The sequence below is a fragment of the Sinohyriopsis cumingii genome, chromosome 8 (assembly GCF_028554795.1).
Source record: "Sinohyriopsis cumingii isolate HCF-2022 chromosome 8, ASM2855479v2, whole genome shotgun sequence".
NCBI lineage: Eukaryota > Metazoa > Mollusca > Bivalvia > Unionida > Unionidae > Sinohyriopsis > Sinohyriopsis cumingii.
Window position 1 is genome coordinate 49,234,729 of NC_142968.1, and position 22,648 is coordinate 49,257,376.

The 22,648-nt window shown below is 34.1% G+C and overlaps 1 protein-coding gene across 1 annotated transcript; it reads right to left on the reverse strand.

Annotated features, from left to right (window-relative positions):
• Nucleotides 1-1,855: 1,855 nt before the first annotated feature.
• On the reverse strand, nucleotides 1,856-22,161 carry LOC149793461 (uncharacterized). The gene is made up of 3 exons (XM_089967455.1): nucleotides 21,563-22,161; nucleotides 11,061-11,467; nucleotides 1,856-7,982 (listed from the first exon to the last, which is right to left on the reverse strand). Exons 1-3 carry the CDS (start codon nucleotides 22,027-22,029, stop codon nucleotides 7,789-7,791), a joined length of 1,068 nt encoding a protein of 355 aa, XP_089823581.1. The 5' UTR covers nucleotides 22,030-22,161; the 3' UTR covers nucleotides 1,856-7,788.
• Between the last annotated feature and the right edge of the window lie 487 nt (nucleotides 22,162-22,648).

Sequence of the window (22,648 nt, forward strand, 5' to 3'; positions counted from 1 at the left end):
CAGCCTTACTGTGGTTCAAGTCCTACTTGGTCAACAGGACACAAATTGTGTATGCAAATGGAATACACTCCAGCCCAGTTGATCTATGTTGTGGTGTTCCACAGGGGTCTGTTATTGGACCTGTTCTCTTCATTCTATACACTCAGTCACTCTCAAGTGTCATAGATCATCATCCAATGTCTCACCAATTGTACGCTAATAACACCCAAATATACAAATCTAGCCACCCAACTGAAGTTGATGCTACAATCCAAGGTGTAGAGAGGTGAATTTCTGATGTGAAATCATGGATGACATGTAACAGGCTGCAGATGAATGATGATAAAACTGAGGCCATTCTGATCACAAAACAAAGACTTTCTTATTCATATTCTTTACCTCAAGCAATAAATATCAGCAACACCAACATTAAATTCGCACAATCAGTACGAAACCTAGGTGTTACTCTGGACAATACTCTCACACTGCACCAACATGTCATGAACATATGCAAGGCTGCATATCTTGAGCTAAGACGCATCAGCTCCATTCACAAATATCTTTCAGCTGATACCACTAAAACACTTGTGTGTTCATTAGTACTTTCAAGACTGGACTATTGTAACTTAATTCTGTCTGGTTCATCTCAATATCTACTCCAGAAACTTCAAAACACAGCTGCTCGGATCATACTTAGAGTATCACGATCAGAGCACACCTCCCCGCTGCTCTGTACCCTACACTGGCTATCCATTCGATCCAGAATGAAACACAACATTTGTTCTCTGTGATACGTTTCACTGTCAGATATAGTCCAACATACCTATCCGACCTCACCCATGTGTACACACCAGCAAAATACTTTCACTCCTCTTCTGACAATCGTATACTCATTATTCCCACTATGAAAACAGTCATATGGACAGCGTTCTTTTGCATACCATTAACTAAAGATACACCCACACTGCAAGTTTAATCTCACTATATTTATTAAAATCAGAGTTAAAGTCCAGACAGATGGCATTGGTGGAAGTTCAACCAGATTAGTGGTATAACTAGATGCTAGTATATTTACTTCTTGCAGTATGGGCCAGAATAAAAATATCTTACAACAAACCAGTTTTGCAGCCGTTGCTTTTGTCCAGAGCTGAATATGGATGCAAAATAGAGACAGTCTTGTGTGAAAATGTATGCCTTTCCAATATAGGTTGTAAAACACGAGGCCAAAGCGGACCTTGGATTGCTCATCAGGCAGGTATCTGCATAATAGCCAAATGCAAGAGATGCTGACCAAGAAATATGTATCAGGATGATGTTTTCTGTACATTTCTTCTCATGCTGTTGAATGTAGGCATTATAAAACAAAGCTTTTTTTAAATTTATCTTCATCTATATTTTGATGCCACATCTGCATCCCAATATTAAAGACTTTATGCAACAAATCTTTCTGTTAAAGGTCAAATTTTGTTGTGCAGTTGTTTTTATGTGTTTAATGAAACACAATTTTAACAGCAGTGGTCATTTTTGATGGCAGAATAACATAATTTCTACATACAAATCTTATGTTTGGATCTTTTCTGTTAAATTTGGTCAAGTTCTGACAAGCAACTTTTTAGAATATTGCTTAAAAGGTTTTCTATTTTTATTAATGATGGCCAGCATGATTTGTACAAAGGTTAAGGGCCTTCATACCAGGATGCGTTATTTTGTTGAATGTGGTCTAGTGGTTTCTGAAAAAAGCAACTGCTGACAGGTGGATAATTCACGACACACTGTGTGCATGGCCATACCATAAACCTACCAGGACTTAGGGCCATGTGAGCTAAAATGAAGCGGGACAGGCTTCATTCGTAAACAACACAGAAAGGAAACGTGATATGTGTCAAAAGAAATGCTTTATTTTGTGATGTTACATCTGTGAATCTTTTGCATAACTTTCCAAAATGTATGTCATTAATATATGTTTCATAGACAAGTTGGATTAACTGAGAAAGAAAAAAAAATGCACAAACTGAAAAAGGCAGACACTTTTCACTTTTGACTGTTTTGCTCTTTGCTTCATAATCTTTGTACAAGTACTGTTTTAAGCCAGGAACATTTTACACAGGAATAGACAAGATGGGCACATTTTTAAAAAGTTGCACTTTTTAATATAAAAAGAGCACATTTTGAACAATGGACAATTTTTCCCCCAATAAAATAACTTTTTCTGAACAACGAAATTTAATGTTTTGAAACTGAAAACAAACAAATGCAAGTTTTCGTTGGTTCTTTCCAGGGTTTTCCCTGGTTCTTCCTCCACCCTTAATACCGGCCGCCATGTATAGCCTAGACTATCCTGTGCTGAAAAATGGCGTTAAACCACACAACAACAACTATATAATATTAGATAGCACAAATAAAACATATGACAACAAAAAAAAAGCACCATGAAATTACAAAACAAAACCATGCTGACAATAATAAAGGATGAAGACATTATTAAGTCTTTAAGTCTGTTCATGTAGTCAAAATAGGCAAGTTTTATGGCTTTCTTGAATGAAATTAGTGTCCTTGTGTATAAGATCAAAGGGCAATTTTGACATAGCTGGGCCCCTGGTATGCAATAGAATATTGTCTTATGACTTCAATTTAACAGTGAGAATCATGAGAATATGAATGTTGTAAAAGAAGCCAAAGTTTCTAGATAGCGTGCATACATGAGTGAAGTCAGATAGGTATACTAGTCTGGAGCTAAGAAACAAAATGTAGCATAGTGAACAGATTTTGTTTGATTTGGGATCAAATAAGTAGCCAGTAAAGGTTGCAGAGCAGAGGGAGGTGTGCTCAACTCTTCATACTCTAAGGATGATCCAAGCAGCTGTGTTTTGGAGCTTTTTGAAGTTGCTGTAGTAGATACTGAGCCAAACCAGACACAAATGAATTCCAATTATCCAGCCCAGAAAGTACTAAGGAGCAACAGTTTTATGACACAAAATGAGAGGAAATTGAGAATGGAGCTAATGTGTCTCAGCTAATGAAATGTAGCCATGCATATGTTTATTACATGTTGGTGTAATGAGAGAGTACTGTCAAGTAACAACCAGGTGTCATACTAACTGTATGAATTTAATATAGACCCTGCTATAGATTGCAAAAAATGTAGAGTCAAATTTTTTTAAAAGGAAAAACAAAACACTTTGGATGACCGTCCATACTTCAGAAGTAACTGTAATGAAATTATCATATTCATATTTTGAGAGGTCACACTGGCAATATACGCATTTAGGACCAAAAATGAGAGATCTATTTTTTTAAGTCAAAATCCCACGCCAAGCTTTTATTATTTCTGTGTAGGTGTGTGTTGGATTTTTAACATAGCTTTAACAATTTGAGCTGTATTGCTACCATGTCTGCAGAGTGGCCGTTTATAGTGATGTCAAGCACGGTGGCACCATGTACCACCCAGTCACATTATCCTGACACCAGGCCAACCAGCACTAACACTAACCTGTTAATGTTGAGCATCAAGCAAGGCAGTGATAATAATATTTTTGCAAGTCTCTGGTACAACTCTGATAGAATTTGAACCAGGGACCTTCCATATCTGAGGCAAACACTCTAACCACTTAGGCCACAGGAGCAGTCCAGTGACATTTCTGTAAGATCCACATCTAGTCCAGGCTAATGTTTCATCAGTGAATAAACAGAGACAACTTTAGGGAAAGTTCTGTAAAGGGGGGAGGGTCTTATTGGTATGATCTGTAAGAAATCTAAACCCTTCCATTTATTATTTTAACAATAGTTATCTTTTTGATTTCATCATCAGTCTGAACATACATAAACCGCCATTTAATGATTAAAACTATTAAGGTGAGCAATAGTTATGGCCTGTATTCAATCTTAGTGAATATTTTAATGAATGATAACATGAAATAATCATAAAATTCTCTGATATTGCAGTTCACATTTGATTACCTGCATCATAACATGAGACATATATATTAATTACTAAAATGCAATAAGTATTTATTAGGGACTGAAAAATCACTTTTTGGGAAACTCCCATCAGGACACAGCCCCACACCCAACTCGGAGCCTAGCCACAACCTATTCAAATTTTCAGTTATTCCTTCATTCCTGAATTTGAGGAAAGATGAAATAGCATTGTTACTAAGTCTGTAACCAAATAAAATATGACATCGATTTTGAAGAGTTTCTTTTCTTTAGTCAATAACTTTGATAACTTACAGGTTTTGTGTTTGTTTCTTCACACAATAACACACTGCAAATGAAATATAACAAAAAATACTGCACAAGTTACATAGTATTAGGATTATAATATCATGATTACCATATTAACTCATAAGCTGGGCCAAACTGCGGACAGATTAAGATGTATGCCATTTCTTAAACGAAATTAGTAGAAGAAACAATACTGACCATGATCTGCAGGTGTAGTTAAGTGACAGTAGATGATGGTCTATGAAATTTGCATTTGGATTTGACTTGCAAGCCTTCATACTTTTCTAAACTTTGCACATGTCTCCTTTGTTAGACTGAAGCTCATCTGAACACACTTCATACAATAAACTTTAAGTCAACAGAAACATTTACATAAATTATCACAAGTTTCAGCGAAGTTTCATTCCCGACTTCATGAGATTCATTCATGAGTTTCAATGTACGTAATAAAATGTAAAATTGCAAGATAATATCCTAATCAACTTGAACTAGTTCTCCAATAAATAAATAAATCGTCTTAAGTCACAATATTCTAATACTTAAAAACAGTACAACCAAAAGATCTTAAGTGGATAATTATGAACCATAAATGCACAAGACTACCGGCCACAACCATTCCCTTACAATTTTATATTCTTAAAAATCTGAATTCAACCTTTTCCATCATTCCATCTTACTGGAGGCATGACTTGCCTTGGTCACCACACAATTTTTTTGCCATGTAATGAATCCAAGAGAAATATCTTAAAAGATTAATTAGTGACCATTAAATCTCTTGCAAGTCATCCAATTTTACAGCTTATTAAGCACCTCACACAAAGAAAAACTCTTAGTCTTATTATACTGCATTTTATATGTCTTCAGTTTGCCCTGGAATTTTAAGAACTGAAGAAACAACAAGGAAAATCTTGACTAGAATGGGTCTGGGGTGAGAGCAGCATTGCTTAACAATGAATCCCCACACTGCAATTCCAGCCAGTACAAAATAAATACCATAAATTTCACTCTCATGAAATCTCAATTTAAAAATTATGAGGTAAACAAGTAATAATTATGCAAGGCCCCTGAAAAGTAAATATAACTTTCAAAAGGCACATATCTTTTTGTATCAAACATCTACCTTTCGTATTGATGTGTGCAACAAAAGGCCAAAGTTATTGTGGCATTAGATGCCAGCATTGCACTAACATGATGCTCTTAAACTTACATGTATAACTTCTGTATGAAAATAAACATGTACATAGTTATGTGTTTAATCAAACAGTTTTACCTAGTTCCTTGACCTGCAAAATATAAACACATACAAAATTGTAGCATCTACTTATATTAATATCTCAATTCCAAAAATGAAAAAAAAACATCACAACAATAAGGATAACATATATGACTGTATAGTCACATGAAAACCAGATCGAAATCTTAAAATTAATACAGGCATCATTCCAACCACAGGGCCAGATGTGTGAAAATAAGCAAATATTTGCAGCCCATAAAGATACTCAGAACACAGTATTTCTCCCTTGGGCTACAAAACTGAAATATACATTAAAAAAAACAATAAATGCTGTAAAATAATGAACTATCATAAAATGAATCTCTCAAATTTCATACAAGAAACTCACCCAAGATCAATGACAAATTATTTTACAGACAGTAAGTTTAAAATGAATTGCTATTAGTCTTACAGCTTCATAGTCCTCACCCTCCCAAAATGTTCCTCAATAAAAGATTTTAAGCACTTGACATACATGCCTACAAGTCGAGTCCAAGTGCAAATTACACAGACTCATTTCTGCCATCAAATAATGCACCAGCAGATCAAGGTCCATATTGTTTGTTCTGCTAGTTACGCCCAACAAGCTGCAAAGACCCAGATCTGCTGGCAATAATGCAAACGCATATCTGGGTCTGTGCAGTTTGCAGTTGGACTTGACTTATAATTGAGTATATATCGAAGATCAAATCATGTATAATCAGCTAAAATTAAGCACAAAGAAACTATGTATATCATGTGCTTCCTAGTTCTCCATTATGAATTTGACCATATAATTGATACAATTAACTTATAGCCATTATTCACAACTAATCCAATTATGGAAAAGTCTAGTCCATTTAAGTATTCCTTATGGGGTTGAAAACCATCTCGATTCTCATTACAATTTTTATGTTGACAAGATTAACACTGGACTATCACTATGAATGACAAAATAAACTTAACTTATAAGTTTTGTTAAAATAAAACTTCAAAAAATGTTATATTATGTTTTACTCACCTTTTATCAGTCTTAAATACACGTTAAATTTATCCAAGTACACTGGCTTTTAATGAACTTAAAAAACCTTGCAAGATTTATTTTTCATTTGAAACATGAAATTGATCTTTGTTAGAATATGGAACAAACATTTTTAATTATATCAGGGCTGATCTAAAAAAAAATTCACCCACATGCCCCACAACTTTTAAGACAGGAAAAAAGCACTCGTCTCAAACCAATGATTTAGAAAAATTTACTTACATGCCTTCAAAAACTATAAGTGTGGGAAATCAGGCTATGGGATTTGATCAAACGTGTTGATTATAAACTTATTCTATTTATACCTTCATTTTATTTGCAATTGATTTTTTTAAAACTTCTCTTATTCGATACCTACTTTCTGCCATCCTCATGATTCTACAATATAATTAGAGGTAAGAATATAGTGCTATGTCAGGAATGTATGTAGATACAAAGGCTTGCACATATGCCCCTCTTATTTGTCCTTGCTTCACCCATCTACACCCATGCATAATAATATCTTTCAGTGACCTTTAATGAACCAGCGAAAACATATTTGAAATTAAGAATGATTCTGATCTTTTCCAAATGAGGTAATAACCCGTCTGCTTTTTTTGAGATATAACAGACAACATTTTAACACATTGACCCCTAGCGACGACTTTACGGGGCAGGAGGTAATAGCCTACTGCCGAGCTCTGTAGCGTCATGGTCATGCACGATACACTAAAGTGGTGGTATCATAAAAGGTAGACAGATGAAGCTCTACAATGATACCAAATAATCTGGAATATCTAGTTGCACTACAAAATACAGATAAAAAAACCTCATTTTTTGGACCAGACATTTTTTAACCCAAAATTTGCCTGTGGTCAGAATACGATTTTGTGTCCGGATTTTAGACTTTTTGGTCTCAGATTTAAGGCAAACCAGTATGAACTGCAAACAGACAGATGAGCCTTTGCAAAAAGTAGGGTAAGATGGGCATTTGGAATAAAGAGTGGTCTCCATACAAAAATAATGGCTCTGTTTGGCAAAAAAAAGAAGGAAAAAAGTCCAACTTTTACCTTTCTGCTCATGCATGAGTCAAATAGCCAACAAAAAAATGATGTTTCTAACGCAACTATGCAGTATGTTATTGAAAGATGACTGGGAATTTGGTGTTTTCTAGTATATTCAGAAATAGCTTTCAAAATGTGTTTCCTACTCATTTTTCAGGCAAAAATTACAAAAAGCTCCAGGGGTTAATGTATTAACAAGTCAAAATGTATGCTTCATGAAGACAATAACCCCGGAAAGTTGTACACATTTATCCCAGAAGTACTTTCTGCATTTTGTTCTTCTGCACATCTTCATCATCAGTGTCACTGTCACTGCTGCTCGTACAGGGGAATGGCAAGGAGGTGCACTTTGGAGAACATAAATACTGCAGCAAAGGCAATCGGTATTTCCCACAGAAATCTACAAACTTCACGTGCTCAACTTTGGCTGTGAAGAACACCCCTGAAAAAAAGATTTTTTATTACTAGAAGCAATTTTTTCTTAATAAATGCTTATCCTTGGCTGTGAAGAAAACTGTTGAAAGAAGAAATTGTTATACTAATACCATTTTTATTTAGACACTCATTTTCTGTAAATATACTTGTCTTGAAAGAGATGAGTTATTTTTCTGAATAAAACTTTAATTTGTGCAATATTTGCAATGATTTTTTTTCTTCACTGAAATTTTTTTTTTAACTAAAGCAAAACAAAACTTTTCTTTGGTAAATAAAACCAAGTAAAATGCTGAAGATAAATAATAAAATGAATATTTGTGTGTAATGCAGGCAAAGGTAAACTAGAAGGGGTCACAGAGACACTAAGTACACAGCAGTGAAGTAAAATGTACCAACATTTTATTAAAAGGGGTACCAACTCAAACGAACAAAATGGAAAACTAGAGCTTTAATACTGGCATCTCTAAAACAAGTTAAATAGCATCAGAATGTGTTTAGGAGCCCTGGGTGGCTGAGTAGTCAAAGGCACTCGCCTTTTACAGTTCACTGATTTCTCACCTCTGTCCACTTGGGTTCGAATCTCAGGCTTGGCCAACATGGGTATGTGATAATCCTTGCCAGTAGTTTTCCACGGATCAGTGGTTCTTCCCAGGGTTTTCTCAAGTTTTTTTATCCGAGTTATACTGGAAGTCATGTATAGCCTATCATGTGCTAAAAAATGGAGTTAAGCACAAAACAACAACATCAAAATATGCTTAAAAATTCTAAGCTATGATGGTGCCCTTACAAGTAACTTTAAAGTGAAGATCTACAGTGATCGACACGGGTCATAACACTGTCAAGAATGGAACGTAAGATATCATATCAATAATCTGAAGACAGTGTTCGAAGATAATTGCATCAAGATGTTAAATCATTATGCTGGATCAATAAACTTTTATTAGTGAAGACAAGATATTGATTGACAAGACTCAAAATCCTCTAAAAAGCTTAAACTTAACACGGTCTCTTCATTTTGAATAATGTTCAGGCAAAACTGCTAAGGATATGTTAAATAGCTCCTCAGGCATATTTCTTAAATGAAACTTTTATCAAGATTTCAAACTGGTTATAAACAAATCTGAACCTGTGATTACTAGTCAGAAATATCAAAAATTTAATGTAGAGAATTGGGCTAAATTTTATGATCAATCATGAGTTTCTGATCACCAATTTCTGATTGATTACTTTATCCACAGCATACCTTGTCAAAACCAGAGGTATTTGACAAAAAGAATGCAGTCTGAAACAGAAGTTATGGCTCTTAAATGAATCTTTTTAAAAATCAACTAACATTAAAAGTGGAACAAGAGTTAGGGCTATAATAATGTATACTGTTTTCTTCATATACTCGTAATCAAGCACAGGTGCAATCCTGAAAAATTACAGACTAATATTTTTTCTTCAAAATGTTCTGAGTAAAAGTATATCAAACTTGACTAATGTCTGCTTATAAAGTCAGGCCACAATTTGTGAGAGCCAAAGACTTTTTCAAAATTTACTTTGATAAGGTTTGGATGTCTGCAGATAAAAAGGCCATACAAAGTGAATGAAACTATATATGAAAGTCTTGCATGGGGTTACAAAATAAATAAAACATGAACACAGGAAACTCTGCGTAAATTACAGAAAGATATTAGAAAGGCATTACAAAACCATTCATACTTTTCGTCTCTCAAACTCTCTTATATCTGAATGTGGAATAAATTATAACGGTTTTATTTTATAAATCACTAAAGGAACAAATGGAATAAGTGTCAGATTTTGTTTCTGTTCAATATTATGAGGTTTATCCAAGGTAAGGTTTACTGTGTGCTCTATTTTATTAGAAAAAGGAACAAATGTCGACATTAATATGTATAATGGGGTGGTGGTGGCAGGAAACAATGTCTTAATGTCAAAACAATATATGCTGTGTAACTCTATTCATGCCGTGTCAACAGTGGGACTGGTGGTATAATTGTCCAAAAATATCTCACATAACTGGCACCCCATACAGATACTGTCACACAGCTCAGTGTCTAATTGCTTTATAAGTACTGTATTTACTTTTATGCCTTTTTTCCTTATTGAGGTACATACAATCACATTCAAATGGTTGCATTTCAAAGCCTTTTCCACCATTTGAATTGGCTGAAGAGTAATGGTAGTAGAAGAATGCCAAAGTCAGTTGAAATAGTACTAAATTTTCTAATATGAAATGAATACACAGAATCACACAAAGCTTTGCAATATCTAATCAGAATTCATCTTGAAACACAGAGGAACCAAAGAAGTAATTCACGTCAACATTAGCAATAATTTACAAGAGCAAAACCAGAAATTTCAAAAATTTCTGTGACATAAAGTATGTAAGATTCATAAAGATGTTGCACCCAATCCTTATTTTTTGCATGTTGATGCATGTGACAATAAAAATATTATGTGCGAAATTTTCCATTTTAGCAGGATTTTCACAATCCACTTCCTAGATGCAACCCTACCATCTGGCCACGTGATCTAAAACTCTTGCCTTCACTGACATTTCACCTCTCTCTGCATGGAATGAAGTCTTGGACTCAGCCAATGCTGGCGTATGCCAAACATGCCAGTGGCTTCTCATGGGTCAGTGGTTCTTACTGGGTTCTTCAACGCCAAAATATGCTGGCTGCCTTTTATATCCTATCAATCATGTGCTGAAAAATGGTGCTAAACCTGTAACAACAACAATCCTGTCACTGGAGAGTTTACCTCCTATGAGCACTGCTTAGCTAAATTGATTAATTCTGTCAGTTATGTTAAAGGGTTGTTGACTTTGCTGCTTATCTTTCACAACATTATGATAGGGGAAGGTGTCAGACATTCTTTTGAAAACAAGTCATTCAGTACCCCAATTAGCTTCTTAAAAAAATGCAACTGCTCCGATTTTGAGAAAGAAAAAAAAACATTTCTATGCAACATATTAGTTTGGTTTTTTTTTAAATCTGGTCGGCAATGAAATACAAGCCCCCATCTGCATTAAATGGTCCATCCCAAAATCAAGTCACATGTTTTAATCTACACCAACCTTTGCATTTAGGGTTGACACATCGTTGTGCAGCATCTAAATACCTCACAACTGTGGAAGGTAAATCATTAGTAGTATATGCTATTTTCTTTATTTTCACAACTCGTCCAGCAAGTTCAAGTAAAGTTGGGGGATCATATACTAAGTCCTCCACAAATTTTACGACTAGGGGGTTGTTCCTTAGGCTTAATTCCACGAGATTGTTGAGTGCCACAATCTCTGTTGGCAGTGTAGATAGCTGATTGTTGTGAAGACTCATGGAGGTAAGCCTTCGAAGTTGGCTTAACGTTGGTGGAAGACTTTGCAGCTTATTATCGCAGAGTATGAGTGAGGTTAAGTTCTGCAAGTGGCCTAATTCAGCAGGAATCTCTGTCAATTCATTTCCTCCTAAGTACAAGATCTCCAAGCTGAAATTGTAAAAAAAAAACTTTAAATGATAATATCATAATCAATACATAAGAATAAAAGAAACATTGTGTCATAAAAGAAAATGCTAACATGCAAGTCAGGAGTAAAGAAAAGAACTTGTATTTGTAATCCAAGTTTTGACTCTCTTACTTTATATAGGAACATTCTAAAGAGTAACTGTAAATATCAGGTTTAGTTGATCAGCAAATAATAAATACTACAGGTATTTGACTCTGAAAGATATCAAATTCAAGAAGACCACCAGTGTACCTGAAGAATCAAATTATATATGCCAGTAACCTAATTTTTATTAGCAGCTCTCCTTCATTATAATGTGGTAGTCAAGGTCCATAACCACCAACTGAGTTATGCTGATTACAGCTACATATACCAAACAGCAATATATTGAGAATAGCTTAATTGTTGTTGTTGTTGTTGTTGTTGTAGGGTTTAATGCCATTTCTCAGCACATGATAGGCTATACATGGCGGCCAGTATTAATGGTGGAGGAAGAACCCAGGAAAACCCGGAAAGAACCACCAATCCACAAGAAGCTACTGGCAAGCTTTCTCACATACACACATTGGCTGAATCCAGGACTCGAACACACGCAGACAGAGGTGAGATGGCAGTGATCCATAACAGAGAGCGCTGTAGACCACTCTGCCACTCGGGGCCCCGAGAATAGATTAATAATACTGAACCATGTTATATTGCTATACTGTGTATGAAACTAAGCTTCAATTTGTCTTGTTTCAACCTTTATTGTTATACATTAGTATTATACTGGTCATGGGTTCCCAATTTGTACCATGTTATGCCTAGAACTGCATTGAAATGAGGTGTGTTAAAATGGGGAGAGTTGTACTGGTTTCATATTTATCAACATTTGCATGCACAAATATTACAATTCCTAAAGAAAAAGAATAAACTACCGTTAACAATAAACTACAAGTCCAATCCAACTGCAAATAACAGAGATCCTGATCTGTTGTCACATAATGCATCAGCAGATCAAGGTCTATGTTGTTTGTTATACTTATTAATCGTAATAAACTGCATAGACTCAGATCAACTCACATTATGCATTGGCTGAGAAGAGTCTGGTACTGTAATCAGTTGGATCTATCTTGTATACAAGAATGTACAATAAACATTGATTATTATTATACACAGATGAAAATGCATTGATGATAAAAGGAGTGACAATTACAATGATATAGATTGTACATGTTCTCTTGCCTTCTTTTTGTGCAGATGGCAAACTTGACCTTGTATAGACAGCAAACTGGACATTTAGTAACTCATCTGAACAAGGATTCATAATGTAGAGGTCATGTGGCATCAAAAATAAAACATCGCTGACATGTGCTCAGTACTTCTTGAAAATGGTTTTCTCCACCCTGCTGTGATACCGACATGTTTCTGTTCGTATTTCTCAGAATAAATATGTTGAGAATTAAGTGTGCATTATATTTATTTACAAACATTAAGTGACTTCTATATAATATGTCCAAATTCTGTGTACAACAACTTGGGAAATTTGTTTATTGTCAATATCATTTGACTATATGACCTCTAATGTCACTGACATGTAAGTTCCGAGATTTGTATAGTCATGTGACATGGAATACAAATGGTCAGATCCAGGTAAAATTTCAGCAATGACATACTTTTGTCTCATCTGTCAGTGGATTAAAGACATGACGAGTGCTATACTCACGATTTTTGAGAAAATAAATTCGTATTCCTATCAATTTCATGCAGGTATATCTCGATGAAAGGTCGTTCAAGTGTGCTGGGTCAGCTAGAAAGTGGCTACCCCATACCGGCACCAAATGGTTATATCGAATTCCAACTTTTCGATAGGGAATGTGCTCTGACCCTACACCCCAACATAAATGTCCAAATATCAAAAATGGGGTGGCAAGAGTCAGAAGATACTCGGACTAGCCAAAAAATAATTATCAGGTCGAGGTCTTACATTGCAAGACTAACGGTTTATGAGGAAAAAATATAAATATGTAATAATGAGACCATGATAAATCCAAAGAAGTTAATATTACCCCGTGAAAACTCATTTTTCAAAATACCTTGCACATACCACTTTTTTTTACTAGTAGCGACACTAATTAGTCCTACATGTAAGACCTTGATGCTGATATTTATGTTTTGGGCATCAGACAAAATCAACATGTGCCATGTCTTACATTGTAAGACTACTACACTAATATGAAATTAGTTATTCAGCAACTACCTTCCTTGCCTCACAACAATGCTGACTGTAAGAGATCTTTTTCTATGATGAAAAACATATATACAGATTGTAGGAAGTCCCTGAATGCAGATACACTAACATCATTTTTACAGTGTAAAATAAACACTGACACCTGATGCATAGGCTTTAAACTGCTGATTACATTTTGAAAAATGCAAAAGGGTGCATGTGTTGCATATAAAAATGTGTGCGTTACAACACACTCAAAATCAAAATAAAATAAAGCTTCAGAGATGTAAATAATTATGTACATGTGTATAAAATTAGTTCGTTTATTGCATTTGTTGTTTTAAAACAGCTGATCTTATATAATGCATGAATACATTTTTTCATGTAAGGATTTTTTGGTCTTTGTAAGGTTTTTATTGATCTGGCATACAGGTTTTCATCTCAAGGGGTTGACAGGTATGTGTATGTTCTTTAATTTATTAGCAAAATTTAATGTCAATTAGTTCTTTCACAAAATAATTCACAGGAAACTATCCAGAAAAAATTAACACAATAGGCTTTTTGTGCCATTTCTGTAACTCTAAGAATGGCTAGTTAAAAACTTGTTTTCAAGGTTATCATTCTTTTCATATTATATATATATATATACACACAAATATACAGACATAAATAGCTCCCTCACTACCTTGTGCACAAAGGGGGTTCAAAATCATACACCACAATGAAATCATGAGTGCAAGCTTTGGTTACCAAGGTACGCATGGAATTAAAAAAAACAAAAACACTGTACTGTATTACTTAATGTCTGCCATAAAAATGATAAATTAACTACTGCTTTATATCATGAGATCATGTACTGTTGAACAGAAATTACCATGTACATTTTAAATGCTGACCAATTAGAACCATGTTTTCATGATTTTTTAAAGTTAGTAATTTCCACAAAATTAAATAATTCATTATATATTAACCCTTGACCTCATGCAAGTACCTTAGCTCTATGAGGTAAAGGGTTAAAAAAATAACAAACAACATAGCCAGCTTTAGAGAAAGTTTTGTCACATATATATGTCATTTTTCAACAGTGCCAGGGAGGTGGCACCATTCCCTTCCCCAGGAACAACTGGCTGCGATGCAGTCACAAAAAAGTGGCACATGTACAATTGTGCGCACGCCACTATAAGTAAACTCAACAACAACAACAACAACAGTAATAACACCATAATTTGCATTATGTTATCATTGTCTTTACTTACAGTTCATTGTACATGATGAAAAATAGCACACTGGATGATCAATACCATTTTCATCTTCTTGAATCAAAACTGCTCAAATCTAAACATCACTTGCATCAATAGACAGTTTAAAAGACTGGCTGAAATTTGGAGCTGAAAGAACTGGCGTGCTTTTAGATATGGCTTTCAAATGATCAAAAGCCTCATGACATTTTTCAGTTCAACAGAACTTGTTTTCCTTACTCAATAAATTTATCAGGGGTTCTGCAATGATAGAAAAATTGGAACAAATTTTTTGATAGTATCCAGCCATATCTAAAAGTCGCATCAGTTATTTTTTATTAACAAGCACGGGAAATTCAGAGACAGCCTCAACTTTAGCATCTATAGGTTTAACTTGTCCATGTCCCATGACATGTCCTAGAATAGTTACACTATCACAGCAGAACTCACTTTTAGACAAATTGTCAAACATGCATCTGTGAGTCTGTCAAAGAATTTCTGAATTGTTGCTAAATGTTCTTTCCATGAGTCGTTGCAGACGAGATCATTGATGAAAGCATCACAATTGTCTAGACCTGTGGTAATCATATTCATGAGATGTTGAAATGTATTTGATGACCCTTTCATCCCAATCGGCATTAGTTTATATTGGTAAAGTACATCTGGAGTCCAAATGCCGAAATTTCCTTTGCTCTTTCCGTCATTGGAATCTGCCAAAATCCCTTCAGAAGGTCAAATTTGGTGACATACTTGGCATTCCCAATCTTATCAATACTGTCATCGATTCTTGGTAATGGGAATGAATATGTTTTTGTCACAATATTCACCATCCTATAATCAGTACACATACAGAAAGTTTTATCTGGTTTTGGAACAAGTATGCATCATGAACTCCTGTCACTTTTACTGGGCTCTATAAAATCATTCTCCTGCAAATATTGAATTTCTTTTTCAAGTATTCCTGTTTGAAAGAGTTCATCCTGTACAGATGTTGTTTCACAGGTCTAAAATTTACAATTTCAACGTCATGCAAAATTTTGTTTGTTCTTGTAGGAACATCTAGAAATAAGTGCTCATACTCAAATAATAACTGTTTAAGTTCATTTCTTTCTTGCTCTTGCAAATGTGAAAGTTTCTAGTCCAGATCTTTCATAATTTCTGAATTCCAAAGATTTGTCACTCTAATATCAATAGAATCTGATGATATTCCTGCACAAAAATCTTCAATGAGTGAGACAGGTACAACTAAATTAATTGCATGTATAACCTTGCTATCTCTTTCAATATAATGGTACTCCGATAATTTATTTAGATCCTATGAGCACTAATATTATATTTTAACTCATTCATTTTCTTCTTGACTTTGTAAGGGCCATAATATCTGAAGAACAATTCGAAGAATGAGCAAGAGAGACAGAACTCCATTATCACCAAACTCAAAAGTTCTCTCCACTGTAGTTCTGTCAAACCATAATTTTGCTTTTGACTTGAATTGCTGAATGCCAAAATCAAGCATAATAAGCTGTAAAGTTCCAGACCTAAAATTTTACCCTTGACCTGATTGAACTGATTTGGGAAGGCCAAACTGAGTAAAAGACTTTATCAAAGTTTTTACTATTATTTTTAATGTTATACTCCTCAAGGGAATTGCCTTTGGAAACCTTGTTGACACACACATAATGGTCAACAGGTATTGGTTACCTGACTTGGTCTTAGGTAAGGGACCAACACAATTTACCATAAATCTACTCAATGGTTCATCAAAGGCAGGTTATAGATGAGCCTTGGGATTTTTTGGATTGAGTTTTTCTACCATCTGACAGGTATGATAAAATCTACAGTATTTGCTAACATCACTTTTGATTTTTGGCCAATAAAAGTGAGTTAAGATCTTAGGACAAGTTTTATTGATCCCTAAATGACAAGTCAATGGAGTTTCATGGACCAGACTAAGTATTTCCTGTCTGTAAGGTTTTGGAACTACAATTTGATAGTTCACTGACCATTTGTCCTCAGCAGGTACCTTGGGAGGTCTCCGTTTTCTCTTCCATTTATAATGAAATAACAGACAGAAACTTCAGTAGCTTCAGTTTCACTAATGGCCTTTCGATAAAAAACAGACGATCTCAGGATCTTTTTCCTGTTCGACGACAAGTGATTGTTGTTTATCACCCTGATTAGAATGAAGAAAATTAGTCGTTAAAAGAGGATCATTGTGATCAATAATTTCTGATTGATCCAAACAAGGAATGAAACTGACCTCATCAAAAGCCTGACCAATACATGTGTCAGCTAAAGGAATACTTACCTTATCAACATCATTCTCAAAAGCTTTCTTTGCCATAGCTCTGGTAACTGCACAAGCTGGGAATAAATCAGGGAATTATCTGTCACAGGTCCTGAGACTACGTCTGATAACAAATTTACACATTGGAGAGAATCATTAACAAAGCTGCACTCTAATCACTGAATAAGAACACTCATTAGAAGGAGACTTCTCAAAAAAAGGCAAAGAACCTGACAACAAAAGACGGAGAAGCTCCTGTGTCCCTTAAAATTTTAACAGGGATAGGATCAGCCAAATCACCCAAGAGTGACACGGAAACCTTCGATATGAATGGTTCATAATTCTCCATAATAAAATCAGACTGGGATTTATTTGACCCAACAAATATATTACTTTCAATACATGACCATGACCTTGACTTCTAAGAAATAAGAGCATTTAGAATAGGTCTGTCTTGATTCTGATGCCTATTTTTTAATTTGTAACAATCAGAAATAATGTGTCCTTTCTTCTTGCAATAGGTACATGCAAGAAGAGAAGGATCTTTGGTCAAGCTTATCTGAAGCTTGATTTTTAAAAGTTGTGCCAGATTGAGATTTAGAAGGGTTTGTATTACACTGAAATATTTTTCTGCCAAAAGAACGTTGAATAGTAGTCTTATTTACAAAAGGAACTTTATGAGTTAAAGAATACTCATCAGCAGCATGAGCAGCATTTTCCAAGGTTTTGATCTTATGCTCGTCAAGATAAGTCTTAATGTCACTATGGACACAGTTCTTGAACTCTTCAACTTCAAGTAATACAAGTTGTTGGAGACTTTCATAATTTTGTTCAACCTTCTTGGCTAAGCACCATCTATCAAATAACTGCTCTTTTTCTCAAGCAAATTCGACACGAGCTTGTCAAGTTTCTTTTCTGAATTTTTACCGATAAGCTTCAGGGAATAACTCATAACACCTTAAGATGCATCCCTTAACCACATCATAGTCAACACTTTGGTGAACTGACAGTGAATGGTAAGTATCACTAGCTTTACCAGTAAGTACACATTGTAATAATTGTCCAAGTTGGCCATTTCAAATTTTCAGCAACTTTTTCAAACTAAGGAAAATGTTTGTCTACATATTTTTTCTCTAAAAGTGGGCACTAACCTAATATTCTCTGCAACATCGAAGCTTAAATCTGAAGGTGCTTTTCACTTGCCAGCTCCATTTCTTTTATTCTAAATTGATATTCCCTCTCTTTCTCTCTTCCTTTTATATGTTCTTTTTGTAATTGCATTTTTTCTTTCTCTCTTTCCTGTCTCTCTCTCTCAAATTGTAACTGCATTTGTTTTTCTTGTAACTGCATGTCTTTCTTTTTTCTTCTAATCTAACTGCATTTGTTTTTCTTCTTTTTGTAATAACATTTGATCTTTCTCTTTCTCCAACTGCATTTGTTTTTCTTCTTTATCTTTCTGAAGTTCCAGCTTCCTCAACTCCGATTCCACCTTGTATTTTAGTTCAAATTCCTTTGCTTTTATGTCAGATTCTGATACAGACTTAATTAACAAAACCAAACCACTTTTATCCAAAAGATTCCTTTCTACCAAATGCTGGATCAAAATATTTTTTATTTCTTGCTTTGTTATGGAAGCCTATACCTCAGAAGGATCATATTTTCTGGCAAGTTGAATTAAATCATCTTTTTGAAAAGGTCTAATTGTTCCTGGGTAGGACTTGAAAGATTTCCACATTCAATGACATTTTAGAAAAAGCTGGCCGATTTCACAATAGAGTTCAAAAAACATTAGTTTCTGAAATTCTTATATCATGTGCTTTGGCTCGAATAAACAGTAACAAAAGAAAGAGTGAAAACAACAAGCTTTGAAAAACTACAATAATTTATTTCCCTGGAAAAATGCTGTAAAAATGAAAACAATATGAACTTACTGTTTTACAGAATCAAATCGAAAAATAAACCATTAAATAATCCACCAATAAAAATTATGAAGTCCTAATAACAAAATGTTCTACTGATTTCAAGTTCGAATCCCGATGAAGAGTTCAAGATGGAAGACGATGTTTGCTGCAATCTGTTGTGTTGAAATCTACAATTCTTTGTAGAAACAAGAATTATCACTTCGGTTTTGGAAATTTAAATAAATTTCTTATAAGAACGGTCTTTGATTAAGACTCTCACATGAGCACATGTATTTTCCAGAAACATAACAAAATTAATCCTTGTGAATCCAAGTACATGTAATTTGAAATAATTCCAATCCAAGTAATTTGAAATAACTCCAAACAGCACAACATAAAACATCCAGTGTAACAGCCCAGCTTCTACTGAGAATAATTCTCGAAAACAAAAGTTATATGGTCCTTAAAACGTAAACAAGTGGGTCAAATGATCATGTTCTGGAAGCTCAAAGAATTATGTACTTGTTAAAGGTAACATACACCCAGTGTGACCCTGATGAAAACCAATAATTTTACAGTAAGAAATAAAAAAATATAAAAAATTGTTTGCATCTTAAACATGAAGTCCCATCATGACCTCGACAACAAGCAATCATTTTAAAATAAAAAGAGAACTTGTTTACGTGGTTGCTACAAATTTTGAAACAAGGACAGGATTTAGATCAACACCTGGTATTTATAAAACAAACAGTCAAGGTCAAACTATTTTCTGAAAAATGTATCATCTCTAGTGAATAGATTTATATTACAATATCATGTAATAAAAAGTAAAAAAAATTTAAAACTGACAATTAAATTGAAATAAATAAATATTAAATCAGTTATAATTAAATAAAATATACATAACAAAATATCTTAGCCAAAATTCAAATATCCTGAACGAGCAGCCCAATTCTTATGTTATGTGTTTAGGCTCTAATAAACAGTAACAAAAGAAAGAGTAAAAACAACAAACTTTGAAAAAGATAACAAATAATTTATTTCCCTGGAAAAATAATGTAAAATTGGATATATAAAAAAGAACTTACAGCTTTAAGAAATCAAATCCAAAAATAATTCACAAATTAAATTTTATAAGTCCTAGTAATGAAATGTTCTAATGAACTCAAGTACTGACAAAAGATCCAAAATTGAAGGTGATGATATTATTGTAGCCTTTATATTACAGATGCGTCTACAGTTCTTTTTTGATTCATATTCCGGTGTTTGAATTTCCGAATAAAATGTAAAGAAATGTCTTTGTCCAAAAATTTTTTTACTAGCACTCAAATATTTCCAGGAAAAGAATTAATCTCTGAGAATAAAAATAATCTGAATAAAAATTAAAATATAACTCCAAACTGGTCAAAATAAAACAAACACCTTAAGTCCAATGTTTAGAAGCTTGAATGAGATTATTTCTCTATAGACAAAGGTTATACAATCAAATAATGCTCAGAACAGATGCACATATAAGGGTCACATGAACACATTCCAGAACATTTTAGAAGGATTTCACATGTCTAAGATCAGGTATTCCAATACAGTCTTGATTTCACTATTATCATTCACACATTAAAAATGAATTAATTCTGTTTACTTGATTCTCAATCAAGGCCAGGAACTAGGTCAGCAAAAGATATAAAGACCAGTGTTTACAACTATACAATCAGGTCAAACTAATTTCTGGAAAATATCAAATTCCTAGAAAACAAAATTACATTACTCTGACATGTAATGAAAATAAAAATAAAAAGATTTTAATGATCTGGAAGCTCATTTTAATGATTTCCACATTCGATGACATTAACAAACAATTAAATTAAACCAAGTATAAATTAAATCATATATATATATATATATATATATATATATATATATATATATATACACACACACACTTCTAGGCTATACATTATCTGTAATATACATTGTAAGCAACAATATAAGCATCTGTGCCCTAAACAATCAGCTTATCAAAATTTGTTTTGATGCATATCACTGACTGTAAGGTGAACACGACTTTAATTGTTAATAATATTACTTCAACCAATCAAAACTGATAATCAGCAGCAGTAAAATTGACAGTCTAAGTGTTCAAAACCAGAAGTCATATGCTGCTAAAAATGGTACTGTCGTTAGTGTCAAATATTATGAATTAAAATTTTAAAAAACCTACCCATCTCACAAAAACTACTCAACCCTACAGCTTACTCAGCCACAACTTTTGAAATTGTAAATACAGGTGGGTGAATTTTAGCCATGACCTCATTCAATTAAAAGAGAATGGATGATATTTGATAACACTGATGTGAAGTGTTTAAGTCATTGCATGATAGTCTCAACATGAGGCAGTCCCTGTACATCTACAGGGTTAATAATACATTAAGATTGATCTTTACCATTGCAATTCCTTGACTTGCGTTGTGACGCTTTGAATCTTGTTTCCTCCGAGGTAGAGGCGTCGTAGTTTGGAGAGTTCTGTAAACTGTTCCGGAATGCTATGAAAGTTATTTCCACTCATATTCAGACATTCTAGTGACATCAGTTTCCCAAAGTCTTTTGGTATGGAAGATACGTCGAGTACATTATTTTTAGCTGTAAAGTTCCTAAGTTTTTTCAAGTTTATAATTTCATCGCTGATACATGCTAAACCATTGTTACTAATATCTAAGCTGACTAAATTCTTAAAATGCCCAATTTCCTGAGTTAGTGTCGTAATACTGTTGTGATTCAGCTGCAGTGAAAAAAGACAGGATGCCCTTGGTACGAGACATTCGGGAATCGACTCCAAATTACTGTAAGACAAATCATCTGAATTTTCTTCATTGAATTCCCCTTCAGAACTCGAATCATTGATAGTCGCCATTTTTATCTAATCAAAACAATACACCATTCCGCTTGTTCCACGGCTATTCTTCTCTGACCATTTGATAGATACGAACAAATACTTTTAGTATAAAACTTGTATTAGCTCATTGATCACGCCACAAGCGCATGATGCATGATGTTAGGGTGATAGCCGAAGGTTTCCGAGAATACCAGTCTGGTTTTCATACTTTATAATGTATCCAATGTTGCTAAAACTAATATCAAGTTTAAGAACAATTCTGTGGTAAGATTCCGTTCGAAATTTGTAGGTCAATGTACGCGTTAAGTGCATGAGGCTAATTTGTTTGCTCGTATGACCGGTCAGAATATGGAACAAAATCAGCTTTGTCAGATTTACGCAGAATAAAAAAACGAATGAGCCAAGAAAACAGATTAAGACAACACGTAACAGGTTGCAGATGGGAAGTAGACAAGAACAAACTGTCAGATTGACTGAGCGGTATTTTCAGTGAATGGCATTATCTTCTAATCCCTGAGGTTACTACAATGTACTGTATAGCTTGATTAATATAATGTTAATTCTTATGCACAGGGGCTCGTTTCGTTGCCTACAATTGACCTATCCCTCGTTTTTTACTGAATATGTTTGACTATTA

What these genes read in the sequence shown, in the direction of transcription:
- LOC149793461 (XM_089967455.1), bottom strand. Translation starts at nt 22,029, where the DNA reads ATGGCGACTATCAATGATTCGAGTTCTGAAGGGGAATTCAATGAAGAA. An exon ending in CAAGTCAAGGAATTGCAATG is followed by an intron (nt 11,468 to 21,562) that starts GTAAAGATCAAT and finishes TTACAATTTCAG; the next exon opens with CTTGGAGATCTTGTACTTAG. An exon ending in TGTCAACCCTAAATGCAAAG is followed by an intron (nt 7,983 to 11,060) that starts GTTGGTGTAGAT and finishes TCTTTTTTTCAG; the next exon opens with GGGTGTTCTTCACAGCCAAA.